We start from the raw sequence: 14,431 nt of genomic DNA, 5'->3' as shown, positions 1-14,431 counted from the left end.
CTTGGTGAAGTTTGTATGGACACTAAGACAGGCTGAGAGATCTTGTCTCTGTGTGTCAGTCCATCTTACCTTTTTCCCAAGCATCCAACTCTACCACGCTGCAAACAAATTCAATCTTGAGTTTAATCTGAAGTTTTGTCCTTATTTTGTTTTCTTGGGAAAAAAAAACAGCTGTTGAGTGGTAAATGTCACCAACATCAACAAGGAAACGAGTTCTTTCACAAGTGGAAAAGTTCAATTTTCCGATCCCAATTTGAAGTCTGACTATGAGACTTTGTTTGCAGCGTTAATACCTGTCTTCCTGTTTTCCAGCCCGCTGACCCTCTGGAAGAGACGAACCCGCCAGGCATCGTCTTTAGATTGTCCTCTTAAACTATTACAAAGGCCCTGATTCGCCTGGACAGTTCGTCCTCCGCGGGTTCAGACGGTTGACTGGTTCTGCTGTTGTGTCTGTCACTCGATGCGGTGAGAGTTTGTGGTTTGCTTGTTTGGCTTATCTGTGATGGCAGCTGGAGGTTTCCAGAAAGCATCTTAGGTCTACTGTAAATAGGATTTACACCAAAAGGTCAAATCGTAGGGCTCTACCTCTTGAGCGAATGTATAAAGTATGCACAGACTCTGGACATGGACACTGGTAGAGAGTGTCAATTTACTAAGGTAAGAATCAAGGTAGACAGTTGCTAGACAGTAAAAAAGGACTGTACACTTCAAACAAACTCTTTCCTACACTGGAAAAAAGGAGAGCTGCAATTTGGTAACTTTACGAAACAGGGACTCTGACAATCACTCCCATTTTACACAGTGATTGGCCAGGTGTGCTGTAGTCCGACACCATGAATGCCTACGAGGATAGATTGTCGCCATTTGTGTGATTCATTGGACCTCGCCCAAGACGTTGGATCCAACATGGCCATTTGAACCTGGTTTAAACAGTTTGGGCTTTAGATGTAGTCTGGAGGCATGTTTGAAGCATACCAAGGCCTTTACTGTCTGTGCTCATACTTTGGCAGAAATGGCTAAAGAAACAAAAGCTTGCAGCCATGGTTTGTGGCTTCTCTTTGCTCTTAAAGCTTAGCACGCTCTTGGTTAAACGTGAATTATGTTTAACTTTCAGGTTTCTTTCTAAGGCTTTATGAGGTATTGACCTTCTCTGTGCTGTGGCTGTGTGAGCAGGGATATTCCCCATTTTGTTTTACAACCATCTAAACAGAAACCACAGATCAAGCCTTTTGTCTTGGTGCAACTCCAGGCTGGAGTTTGTGCATTAAAATACGCCTTCATATCTCAAATTTACCTTTTGGTTTTTGTCCTTATGGACCACACATTTGGCTCAAATTTGTAAAAGCTGTCGCCATCAAACAGCAACAGTTTTTAGCGTCTTTGTCCTAACCGATGCTAAGATGCTAGGTGGAAACCGCCGCCCTGATGGATGACACAAACGATTGGTGGGTGAAGCCAGGGTAAACTTGAGTTAGCTTTGGTTTGGCCGACATGTTTCGGTCAGGGTGGGAATCCTGGGGAAAGTTCAGGAAATGACTCTTTAAAGTTGTGTGTGTTTCTGTAAAGCAGGTGTTATTTGCTTGTCTGTAACAGAGTGTGTGTGTTAGTACGTTACGGTGTGTAACGACTGACGCCGAATGGATTTCAGCCACTGTTTAGAAAAAGTGGTATCCTGAGTTTTCTAAGATGTGAAGACCACTCGGCTTGGCAGAGAGCCCCGGTTCTATTGCAAAGAAAATGTGCTTCAAGATTGTGCTCACATACGTTGTACATATTCATTTATAATACTCCACTTAACGCTAAGAGCAGAGAGAGAAAGCTTGTGATTCTACCTGTCTTTTCAAATTATGAGGGAAAGTTGCATGTGCCTCGGTGAGTGTTTGTGTGTCTGCGTGTGTTTGTGCTTGCATATTTTGCCATTTCCAAACTTTAAAGAATCCTCACTGCCCCCTTTAAAGAGTCAGATCAATACGCGTTTCTCTTTTTGGGTAAAATTGAAGAGTTTTGTCCAAAAAATGACAAAAAATATCAAAAAGAAATTGGTTGTGTTGTCATTATTTCAGAAAATCCATCCAAAACCTGGATCATAAATATTCCAGAAATCAACTCCAGGTACGTATTTATCTTTTTATAATGGATACAGAACATTTTGGAGGTCAACTCTTCAATTCTGATCTCAGGGGGAAACAGACTAAGTTTTGTGATCCTGATGGTTGGAATCGGAGACTGCACAGCCAAATTAACACCGTGTCACACTGTTTTTTTCTCAATTACCCAGCCAAGAATTAACAGATATATTAACTGACCAGTTGGACTCGCAACCGTCTGATTTAGACAAATAAATCGTATCTTTGACGAAATAAACACAAGATCCACTAGCTTTTCCCGTGAGCATACTCGGCACACTCTCACTTATGCAAAGAATATTTCACCAGACATCGAATGGTTCCTTTTGATCGAGAAACGCCCCCTCATGCATCTTTGGTTTGGTTAAAAAAAATAGATTTAATCTACAGTCCAACTCAGCTGTGCAAACTGACCTTTTGTGTAAAATCAAAATTCAGTTACAGCAGCACAAAATCGTCTGTGCAATCTCCGAAATCCACGAAATATCCACAGAGAGTTATTTTATCGTATCCCAGAGCTTGTAGCACATTCTGCAGTCTTAAAGCTTTCATTGGTTTCTTGTTTGGTCGGTTGTTTCCTAGCTTATATATTGCATAATAGAAAACATACATCGTCTTCTAGTCTTTGGTATTTGGGCTAGTGTGTCAGCTTATTGTCCTAAAGGAGACGACAGCAGTGGAAGTCTATGATTCAAAGGTTTTTCCCCAGTGAGGTTTTTATGTTTTATTGAGTTTACCCTTCGGCTTCGTTATGGATTCACGATGGATTTGCAAAAAGGCGGTTAGGCTACAAACAAGTCGTCGCAGTGAGCAGCCCCTCTCTCAGTTTGTCACCCTCGACAAAAGCAAAACAGACAAACAAACAAAAAGAAAATGTAAAAAGTTTGGTTTTCCTCCTCGCTTCGACCGGACGAAACCTCGACCCGCGCCCGCAACCCCACCCCGTTATCTTCATCGCCCCGCCCCACCCTCAACCCCTCCCTGTCGCTTCCCCTCCCCTCCCCCTCCTCGCCATCTTATTATCACGCTTTGGTACAAGTGCTGGACGCCGAAGATTGGGCGCCGGGGCTGGCTCCGTCGTCTGTCCATTTGTCCAGGCTCCGGCGGCGGGCGTTCATGAAGAAGTTGCTGACGGTGGTGAGTTCAAGGCCCAGCTGCTGCGAGATGGTGAGCTGCATCTCCTTGGACGGCCGCTTGTTCTCCTTGAAGATGGCCAGAAGGGTGCGCCGCTGCAGGTCGGTGAAGACCAGCCGCGACTTCTTTGGCGTGTTGTTGCGGTCCTTCGCCGTGTCCTGCTCCTTCCGTTTGCACGCTGCGAGGAGGGAGGGGAGGAGGAGGAAGAGGAGGTGGTGATGGGAAGAAGAGACAGAAAATAAAGTGTTAGTGTTTGTTTTGTTTGAACAACAGGTCAATATTGGAGGATTTAGCAGCGTGTCAAATGTTATATGAAACACAAACTGAAGGTCTTATTGACACAAGTTTATGTTCCTGTGTACATCTGTCTGTCTGTCTGTCTGTCTGTCTGTCTGTCTGTCTGTCTGTCTTCCACTGTATCTTTACTAAACCTCACCAACACAGTTGAGGTATTTCACTGATCTGGACACAATCAAAATCATATAAGATGTAAAATGCACAGTCCTGTAGCCAGAGACCATACAAACATTACATTTGTATGTTTTATATCATATCAACGTTTCTAAAGTGACGTAGCACATGAGATGACTTCATCTGGGGAAGAAGGAGATGGTGGATGGTGTGACACCTAGGTGAGAGGCCTGCCAAGCTGCAGACTACTCTTTGAGACCAACAAACAATAATCTCAGTTGTTTCTAAGCAAGTCATTGCTGCATTTTCAGCTGCTTTTTAGCAACCAAACATGGATGTTTTTTAGCGACCTGTTGCTGTAAGACCACTGGGGATAGTGTTACAAAAAGTGGTTGTTTTTTTACAAAGATATCACTGCGTTCTTTGCAGGTAGTGTCACAAAAATTGGTTGTTTTTAATTGATATTGGTGTATTTTCTGCTGGGATAGTGCCACCAATAGTGGTTGTCTTTTACCGAGACATTGCTACATTTCCTGCCAGTATAATGCCAGTAATCCCATTGTTTTTTTTGAACTGAGACATTGCTGCGTTACCTGCCAGGATAGTGCCATGATAATCGGTTGTTTTCTACCCAATAGTGCCGCATTTCCTGCCAGGATACTGTCCTGAAAAGCCATCTTTTTTTTTACCGAAACATGGCTGTGTTTCCTGCAGGTATAGTGCCACAAAAATTGGTTGTTTTTTACCTGATAGTGCTGCATTTCCTGGCAGGGTAGTATCACAAAGAACCACTGGACTTTTACTGAGACATTGCTGTATTTCCTGCTGGTATAATGCCATTAATGCCATTGTCTTTGTTTACTAAAACATTGTTGCATTTCCTGCAGGTACAGTATAGCTGTTGTTTTCTACCCAATAGCGCTGCATTTCCTGGTGGAGTAGTGCAACGAAAACTATTTGTTTTTTACCTGATAGTGCTGCATTTCCTGCTGGGATAGTGCCACAAAAAGCGGATGCCATTTACCAAGACATTGCTACATTTCCTGCTGGTATATTGCCAAGAAAAGTGGTTGTTTTTTACGTGACAGCATTGCATTTTTTACTGGGATAGTGCCATTGAAATTTGTTGTTTTTTATTGCGATATCACTGTGTTCCCAGTAGGGGTGTGCCACCAAAACAAGGAGTTTTAAACCAAAACCAAACCACAGCTTTTCCAAACCATAACTAAGTTGTTTTTTTCCCTAAACCTAAAGTTTCAATGTATCCGCTACATAATAACGTACAAATGCAACATAGCCGTGGCTCACAGAAAAGTACAATGCCAACATTTATCCAGGCGATTGGGTTGGAAATGCAAAGTGAAAGTTTGAGATGCAGTTTAAAAATGAACGTGAAGTTACTGAGCGTGTTTTCACCCCTGACCTGTTGGGTTCATCTGGGTGGTTTGGTTAGAAAAAAAAAGGTGAAACCATCGATTTAAGTTTTTGTTTTTGTTTGTTTTAAGTTTTTGTGCATTTTAAGACTGTACTTGTATCAATGACATTGATGTTCCCAACAGACCCCGAACTATATAATATAATAAACTATAATAATATAATAGCAATAACACACCCTATAATGTGTCTGCTGTTGTGTCTCAGTCAGTCACTGAGGAGGAGGAGGAGGAGGAGGAGGAGGAGGAGGAGCGTTTGATTTGATTATCTCTCTGAATTAAGTATGCACGACTCAGAGCTCGGCTGATCAGTACCAATCAGGTTATGGACTCAATTCAGTAATAAAACTATTATGCGAGGGGAAACTATCCTCACTGTTAAACACACACACACACACACACACACACACACACACACACACACACACACACAGATTCACACACCCCTCCTCCCGTCTCCTCTCAGCTTCTTATCACAGCGTTTAGCGACCTGACGACAGATAAAAATGACAGAGAGCAGCTCGTTGTTTCTCTGCTGCTCTCTGCCTGGTGATAAATGGTTGAGTAGTTTAAGAGCCTCATAATCAATGCACATATATGATGTTTACACTCAAACCATTCAAACCACAGGCTCCATGTTTTTTTATTTTTATGGCTGCAGCATTACATCAGATGGAAATATTCCATCATCTTAAGAGACATCTGGATCTCCGCTAGAATCCAAAACATGGTGTTTACTCTTAGTACAGTGTGCACACATGACCTGTTGTGAATGACACTGTGTTAGTGTTTGTTTAATTAGCACTGTGGCCAGTTGCTGGATGATATGACTCAGGTCTGCGTCTGTCTGTGTGACTCATTATATAGTAGATGGTGGTGATTCTTGGTGTTGCGTACTCTGGGTAAATAGGTGAATGTTATAAAGAATTCATGTTAATCCTCCAGGCTGCCAGGAGTCAAACTGCTGTGGCTGTAATACAGTTTGTCACTGACAGGTGGTACTATTGATCTCTGAATATGAAGAGCACTGAGCCACAGACACACTGGGTTTAAAACATGTATTCAATATGTGTGTGTGTGTGTGTGTTTGTGTGTGTCACAGATACAGCGACAGAGACACGTCTGTTTTGAATCATCACAAAAAATGACAATAAATTTAAGTTAAAGACAAACAGAAATAACACTGTAATGATAATAATAGTAATAGTATAAATATCAGCTTGATCTTTTAAATGTTTATTTAATTATTTTTTTGAACCGGTTTTTAATGAAACTATTTTATAAACTAGTTTCTTATATGTACTTTATTATTTTACTTTTTATTTCCCTTTTTTGCCTGAACACATGTTGAGCACAGTGACTATTCCCTATTTATATTTATTTATTTTGATTTTTTTTTTGCGGAAACATAACCACACATTAAGCACAATGATTATTCCCTATTTTTTTTTTTTTTTTTTTTTTTCCCCAAAACATAACCACACATTAAGCACAATGACTATTCCCTATTTTTATTTTTTATTTTTTGCCAAAACATAACCACACATTAAGCACAATGATTATTCCCTTTTTTTTTTTTTTTTTTTTTTTTTCGCCAAAACATAACCACACATTAAGCACAATGACTATTCCCTATTTTTATTTTTTTTTTTTTGCCAAAACATAACCACACATTAAGCACAATGACTATTCCCTATTTTTATTTTTTTTTTTTTCCAAAACATAACCACGCATTAAGCACAATGACTGTTCCCTATTTTTTATTTTTTTATTTTATTTTAATTTGCCAAAACATAACCACACATTAAGCACAATGACTATTCCCTATTTTTATTTTTTTATTTTATTTTATTTTGCCAAAACATAACCACGCATTAAGCACAATGACTGTTCCCTATTTTTTATTTTTTTATTTTATTTTAATTTGCCAAAACATAACCAACGCATTAAGCACAATGACTATTCCCTATTTTTATTTATTTATTTTTATTGCTTTTGCCTAAAAATGACCACACTATAACCACNCTATTTTTTATTTTTTTATTTTATTTTAATTTGCCAAAACATAACCACGCATTAAGCACAATGACTATTCCCTATTTTTATTTATTTATTTTTATTGCTTTTGCCTAAAAATGACCACACGATAACCACAGTGACTAATCCCTTTTTTGTTCCAAATTTGACTCTAGAGCTGAGGATTATTAATTATATTATCATTTTTATTTTATTTTATTTTATTTTGATTTATTTATTTATTACCAGATTTACTTAGAATATTTAAATAGGTTGGACACAAACATGTTATTGCAGATACACAGGCCATATAATATGGTATACACTAAAGGCTCATCAGCTTGAGCACAGAATTGTGTCACAGTTTTGTTCTTGTTTATTCAGAGTCCAAACCTGAAACGATCTTGGACGTTGGACTCGACTATTTACAGGCTGATCTTTGTGATAAAACATCTGACTGTGAGCTGAAGTGTGTTTTTGTGCTGAACTGTTAATGACTGTTATCATGACCTTTCTTTTTTCTCCCAGAAACCCAAATCTGTGTCAAACCATTATTTAAACAAGGGAGAACATGAAAGCAACTGTTGTTTTCACTGCTAGTAAACCCACAGCTATTCCTAACTGCTGCTGTCATGGTCTTTCTACAACTCTGCATGCTGCTACAACTCCTAATATTCTATTTGCTACCACTGTACCTGTACGACAGGTAATAACATCTGTGTAGAGGCACAGTCGTCCACATAGTGCTGAAACAATCCATCTACTCTAGGCTTCAATGTGGAATTCAAATTTCCTCCGTCAGCTCTAATGATAGGAAAAAATCCCGGCTTCATCATCATAAAATAATGTGATAACAATAATAACAAAATAAAACTAAACTACATGAAAATAATAGAAACACTTAAGTTAATGCAAATGTAAAAAAGCATAAAACACAATAAAAGCATGAAATGAGTGAAATGGTAAAACCAGAAGACACATATTAAATATTCACAAAAAGCTTTGTCATAAAATTGTTAACGTATGATTTACTAATATTAGTGGTTTTGGTCAAAAATATGTTGAAATATACGTCAGTATATCTTAAATATATGAATATGTTGATGTCTATAATTAAAGCTACAGAAATAAATGTTCATATATATAGTTATATAATTCTTTTGTGCGCTTTTGTAGTGTTTGTTTTGCACCTGTCATTTCCTGCCTGGCCTTGTGTTGATCATCATGAAGCTCTGGTAGCTGTGAGTAACTGGAGGTACTTCCACCTGACAGAAGAGAGTATACAGGGTTTTATTTTTCCATGCATATTCCATGCATGCAGATTAATTAAACACCACTGAAGGTTTACTGTTATGAGTGACTGCAGCTGCCACGTGTCGTTTGCACTTTGATTTACACATTTCAGTTTGCACTTCCCGATGGCCGCCAGTCACAGAAAGTTTCCTTTCCTAAATGTAGTTGTACACATGTACTAAAACCAAGGTCCTGTATCGGCACCATAGTGTCAAAAACATTTCTAAACATACTCGGCTATAAACTGGGACTTCCCAAACCAAAACAACAACCAAAAAAACCCTTTAAACCAAATGATTTTTAGCTCAGGTGTCTGGTTGTTATTTGATCCTGAAATCACCGAATCAGTGCTCACTCAGTAATATAACAAGTTCCCTTTTAGACATGTCATATGTAACATTGCTGGCTTCATCCTTGTGTTTCAGTTATGTCTTTCTCTCTTTAGATATAGGTGTCTGTTACATAAATGCTCCATAATGACTTCATTCGGACTGGATTTTATCACATCTGACAGTGCACCGGCAGAGAATGACATTAAAGGTATACTGGTTGGCAGATTTTAAACAGTATCACCAGTGAAAATGAAAGTGAGAGCCAACACCAGCTTTGTCCGCTCACCTTTTAGCCTTGTTTTATTTGCCAACGATAGCTGTGGCCTGAGGTGTTATATTTTCAGGGTGTCCCCACATACGTACGTCCCATCCTTGTGAGCGTGATATCTCAAGAACGCCTCAAGGGAATTTCTCCCAATTTGGCACAAAGGTTGACTTGGAATTGAAGATGAACTGATTAGATTTTGGTGGTCAGAGGTCGAGGTCACTGACCTTGCGTCCATCTCATTCTTGTGAACGCAATATATTACAAAAAAAGTTGAGGGAACTTTCTTAATATTTGGCACAAATGTCCACTTGTACTCAACAAAGAATTTATTGGATTTCGGTGGTCAAAGGTCAAGGTCAGTGTGACGTGATATTTCAAGAACAGCTTGAGAGAATTTCTTCAAATTTGGCACAAACGTCTGCTTGGACTTAAGAATAACCTTATTAGAATTTGGTGGTCAAAGGTCAAAGTCAGTGTGACCTCACAAAACAAGTTTGTGGCCTTTACTCAAGAATTCATATGCTAATCATGACAAAACTTCACAAAAATGTCTAACAGTATAAAATAATGAAGTGATGACATTTTATATCCAAAAGGTCAAAGGTCAAAGGTCAACTTCACTGTGACATCATAATGTTCTGCACAGAACACTTTTTTGGCCATTACTAGACGTCATAACTCAACAGAAGGGGAGACATTTGTTCAGATACTGAATTGGTGACTAATCTTGGGTGTCCACCTTGAAACTGTGCTGATTGTATAGATCTTCTGTGTGTGAAGCATCCATGTTTTCACTGACATGACTGGACACTGTAAGAGTATGAGAGCTGACTAGTTTCTGTTTTTTTTTCTCTGCGCTGCATCTGAGGTTTGCATGCTTATAGTCCAGCACCTGGTCGCCATCAAGTTCAGACTTTGCCTGCACGCTGTGCCCAGAAATGACCTGAACACAACAAAATAAGCAGATAAAATAAAGCAGGCAGAGGGCGATGATTTGATTGATGTATGGTTTTCACTCTTGCTCAATACTGGACCAGTTTCAAAAATAGTTTTCTCCATCAGACACAAAAAAATAGGTAGTAGGGACGAATTAAGTTTGTACACAAACTACATTAAAGCATTTTGCTGGATACTCATTTTAACATTCATGGAGGCAGTACTAGTGTGATTGTTTTAGTTGTATAAGTGTATTCTCTTTTTCACCTCCTTGCTGCATTGCAAGACAGACACAAATAATCTACCATGAGAAATATCTTGTCAACAAACAACAATTTAAACAAATATTTCAAATAGGTTAACAAATATTTAATGAAAAGACGAAATGCTGAAATGCTACTTCAAATATTATGGATAGATTTCTAATGTACACCTTTCCCTCCCTGTCTCTCCCTTTTCTGCTTACTGTAGCTCGATGAAAAACAGCTCGGCAGCAGTTCACCCCAGACTTTAAAAAAAGTGCAGACACATTTACGTGTAAAAAGGGAGCAATCAAAATCACCCACCCACACAAACGCAGTGCGCCGTCAATGGAGAAAGAGCACGCTCGAGTGATTCAATCAGGCTTTTTTCCCTCTGGTCGAGGTTACAGTGAGGATCAAATACGCAATTATATTATTCAAAAGGGGTTTACCGGTTTGAGGAGGGGGGAGAGTGAGGAGGGGGGAGGGGTGGCTTTTCTTTAAAGGTAAGGCTTGAATCAATGGGATCAATAAAGCAGGGTTCGTCTGTCTTTCATCAGCTCTCTCAGTCTCTCTCACAGACATCAGTGTGTTGCTAAATGCGTCTCTAACTGCAAACGAGATCAGCAGAAAATACGGAGAATCTCTTGCCTTCTCTATTTTCTCTCTTCGTGTGAGTCAGCTGTCACAGAGCGCCTCCCTCGTCTTTTATTAGACACAATCATTGGAATTAAAACTGCAATCACAGTTGTCATTATTCCATATCCGGATTCACCTACATGCATCTGTAGCATAATGTTAGTGATTATACCATTGTCTTGGTGAATTCTCGGCTCTGATTGGCTGCAGGGTGTACGTTAAAAAACTGATACTGGACACCTACTAAGTGGTTCTGGTGAAATACATAACAGTATCTGCATCTGTAATCTGTTTACAATTAATTTCCGATACTGATTATAGTCCTTCAGTGCCTCATCCTCTGAACACCACTGGATGGAGACTGTAACACACCCTGCATCCTACTACTCCGCCCCTATGAACATAAGCAATAATTTCCCTTCCCATTCGCTATTCAGCTCGCTACTTCAGGCTGTGGCCGATGGTAACATTACACACAGGGTATCGGTTGTTGCTGCAAAACCTTAATTTGGGGACAGAGATATGGCTGGACAGATAGCCAGTCTTGCTAAAAAAGACATACTGTCAAATTATATTTACTGTCCTATTTACTTGAGTAAATAGGACAAATTATTTATCGTTATCGTTTCGATTACATAAGATTTTTATGGGGCGGCAATGATTGTTGCATGTATTACGTAAACCCCCAGGTGTAACCAAGGGAACGCTGCAGATATCTCACCAAAACACACCCAGTTTTGGTGGCACATCTGCCGTTAGAGATGCCGGCAATGTCTTGCTGAAAAACAACCAGTTTTGCTGTTTGTTGGTCTCAAACGGTGGTCTGCAGCTTTACAGCTGTCTCACCTAAGTCTCACGCCATCCACCATCATCTCCCAATGTCAAAGGCAGCTCATATACATGTATTCAGAACTGCATCACTTTAGAAACATTGATACGATACATATAAATGTACAGATGTTACATAACCATGGTTTGCAGAGACGTACACTGCCATCATTTTCTTCAGGCGACTGGGCTGATGGTCCATACGCACATCAGTACTTGTATAAACTGTGCTTTTCCTGCTTTGTTCCCGTCTGCTAAAGCAATGTTAAGAAAAAATCTGTCCAATCAAAAGACAAAGCCCTGTCTAGAGCATGACAAACCAACAGACAGCTATATAACCATGACCCTGAACAACACAAAGAAGTAGACAAAAAAGCTGGTCAATAAGAACCCTGAAAAATAAAGCTATTAGCAGAGGGCTATCTGGGGCAGTGATGTCCATAGCACTTTTTTCCACACCTTTGTTCCTCAATATATTGGAAGAGTCACGTAACAATTCTATTAAAACATGTTAAAAAAGCCAGCACTATTTTGGCCACAACTGCCATTGCATAAAATGTCGCCTTACAGAGGAAGTAATGGTACACACTCTGATATAACAAGCCAAAGAACTCGGCCTATGTTTTCCACGTCTATGTGTCAACACTGAAAACAGAGTTTATAAAATCCCTGAGCTTCATGCTGGATCTGTTTTTTAGCAAACAACAGCTGGCCCCAGTGCACAGCTTCCTGAAGTCTTCTTGTCACAGTGAGGTTGCCATGTTTGGTACCGTTAGGCCCATACAGAGAACAAAACCACATCTGGCAACCTGTGCTGTAGCTGAAGACACTGCACAGAAAAATTAGGTGTCCACCAACTGGATAAACTGCTACTAGACTGAGTGTTAATTAGTGAGCTTTAGAGGCGTCGAGAGGTGTATTTTCTAACCTTGGGTGTAACCAGGCTAACTGTTTTCCCTGCCTGCGGTCTTTATGCTAAGCTGGGCTAGGCTCATGACGTCCTGACTCCAGCTCTGCACACACAAACATGACATTGATTCTCATTCTCAGAAAGGAAACAAATAGTTTTGGAGGATTATTAATGTGCACCTCCTCCTGTACTGCCTTAATATGCACATTCAGCACATCCAATGCATCAAAACATTGTTTTCTAGTTGGAGCCGCGCCTCGTTTTCAAACTGTATGGTTTGACTAAAATGAACAATGACAGCAATATAGTCCACGATGAGCAGCGCTAAAATCAACCTGCGTAGTTGTCCCTCCATTGTGACATTAGAAAGTGTCACATTTATCTTGCAAGTGTACTCTTCTTCAACGTTTGCTTTACTTCCTGGATTTTTCCCACATGGAAATTCTGACCAATCAAGAGCAGCTTTCTCACACAAGGCATTTGATCTGTTCCTCTTGTAAATGCTGCCGTGAGAACACGAACCAACTCTAGGCAATTATACAACTTTGGAACAACATGAGTCCGTGATTCAGACCAAAGGAGACCACTCTAGGGCTGAAAGCACCCTACGAGTTACAAGCTGCAAGTTACAAGTTGCTGACACAATCTCAGATAACGACTCCAATACGTCTTGAACCAGGCTAAATAAGTGGTGGAATGATCCTTTTTGAGTCACACTCAGACATTAACCACATCTGTTCACATCCATTGAGAAACACAAGACCTAAAAACACAATCAGCTGTTAACACCCACTGCTGACCAAAAGGTCAAGCCTTCCAATATGGCAGCTGAGAGGCATTATTCCACCTTAAAGCCTTTTCTCTATTCACTTAAATGGGGTTGAGTCAAGTGCTGCGCCTCGAGAGCTGGTAACACTCAACGAACACGTCAGTGCATGATACAGACGTTTTAAGAGTCGAGGGCTGCTAAACGTCAATAGAAACATCAAGGTGATGTTTTATTGAAGCAGCAGCCATTTCAAGTGAATACGGAGAAACAGAACAAACAGAGCAGAGAGGTTAGGCTGAGGAAAGAGGATATAGAGGAAGAAAGAAGGAAGATGATGAGAAGTGTGGAGACGAGAAAGAAGTTAGGAGACAAGCTGAAAATGGGAAGATGAAGAGGCATGACTAGAAAGATTACTTTAAAGTTTACTTTAGTTAATAAATTGTTGTTGAGTTGAACTCTCATATGGACTCCCTCCTTGTCACATTCCATGGTCCCACATCATTTGTTGGTAATATATAGTGGCTATGGGCAATGACTCCTTAGATTCAATACATTTAACATGTGGTGTCCCTCAGGGCTCCAACTTAGGCCCAGTTCTTCTCAGCCTGTGGCACTCCGTTATTGGGAAAACACAACATGAATTTCCATAGCTACGTAGACAGTACCCAGTAGGGGTGTTAATCTACAGGCACCTCACGATTCAGAGGGCAACAATTCGATGATGAAACATCACACGATGCCTCACAATGCAGGTTGATGCATCAACATTTTCCCAGCTGGGCGGGGGTAGACCATGGACAGGTTGCCAGACTATCACAACCACCACAACCATTCACACTCACATTCACACCTACAGCTATTTTAGAGTCACCAGTTATCTTTGGATTGTGGGAGGAAGCCAGAGTACCTGGAGAGGTACTCCCCCACCCCAGGGTTGAACCCTCCACCCCTCGAATCAGGAACCCTCTTGCTGTGAGGCGACAATGCTAACCATTGGACCACATATTCCATACTGTAATATGTGACTGAAAACAGTATGCAATGTACAGTATGCGTGGCTATGCTGTGTTGTTATTTACTTTATCTTGTAGCTA

General features: G+C 40.1%; 1 protein-coding gene across 2 annotated transcripts in view; it reads right to left on the bottom strand.

Annotated features, from left to right (window-relative positions):
• Positions 1–3,128: 3,128 nt before the first annotated feature.
• onecut2 (one cut homeobox 2) overlaps positions 3,129–14,431 on the bottom strand; it is a 49,717-nt gene continuing 38,414 nt past the window's right edge. The window contains exons 2-3 of one of the 2 annotated variants that reach the window (XM_050053852.1): positions 8,311–8,385; positions 3,129–3,438 (exon numbers count right to left, since the gene is read on the bottom strand). In XM_050053852.1, coding sequence (XP_049909809.1) covers positions 3,149–3,438; positions 8,311–8,385 — 365 coding nt within the window. In that variant the 3' untranslated portion in view covers positions 3,129–3,148. The remainder of the gene's footprint in view (positions 3,439–8,310; positions 8,386–14,431) is intronic. The other variant, XM_050053853.1, reaches the window with a different exon arrangement.

The sequence above is a fragment of the Epinephelus moara genome, chromosome 9 (genome assembly GCF_006386435.1).
Source record: "Epinephelus moara isolate mb chromosome 9, YSFRI_EMoa_1.0, whole genome shotgun sequence".
Lineage (NCBI taxonomy): Eukaryota > Metazoa > Chordata > Actinopteri > Perciformes > Serranidae > Epinephelus > Epinephelus moara.
This window is presented reverse-complemented; position numbering and strand designations above follow the sequence as displayed.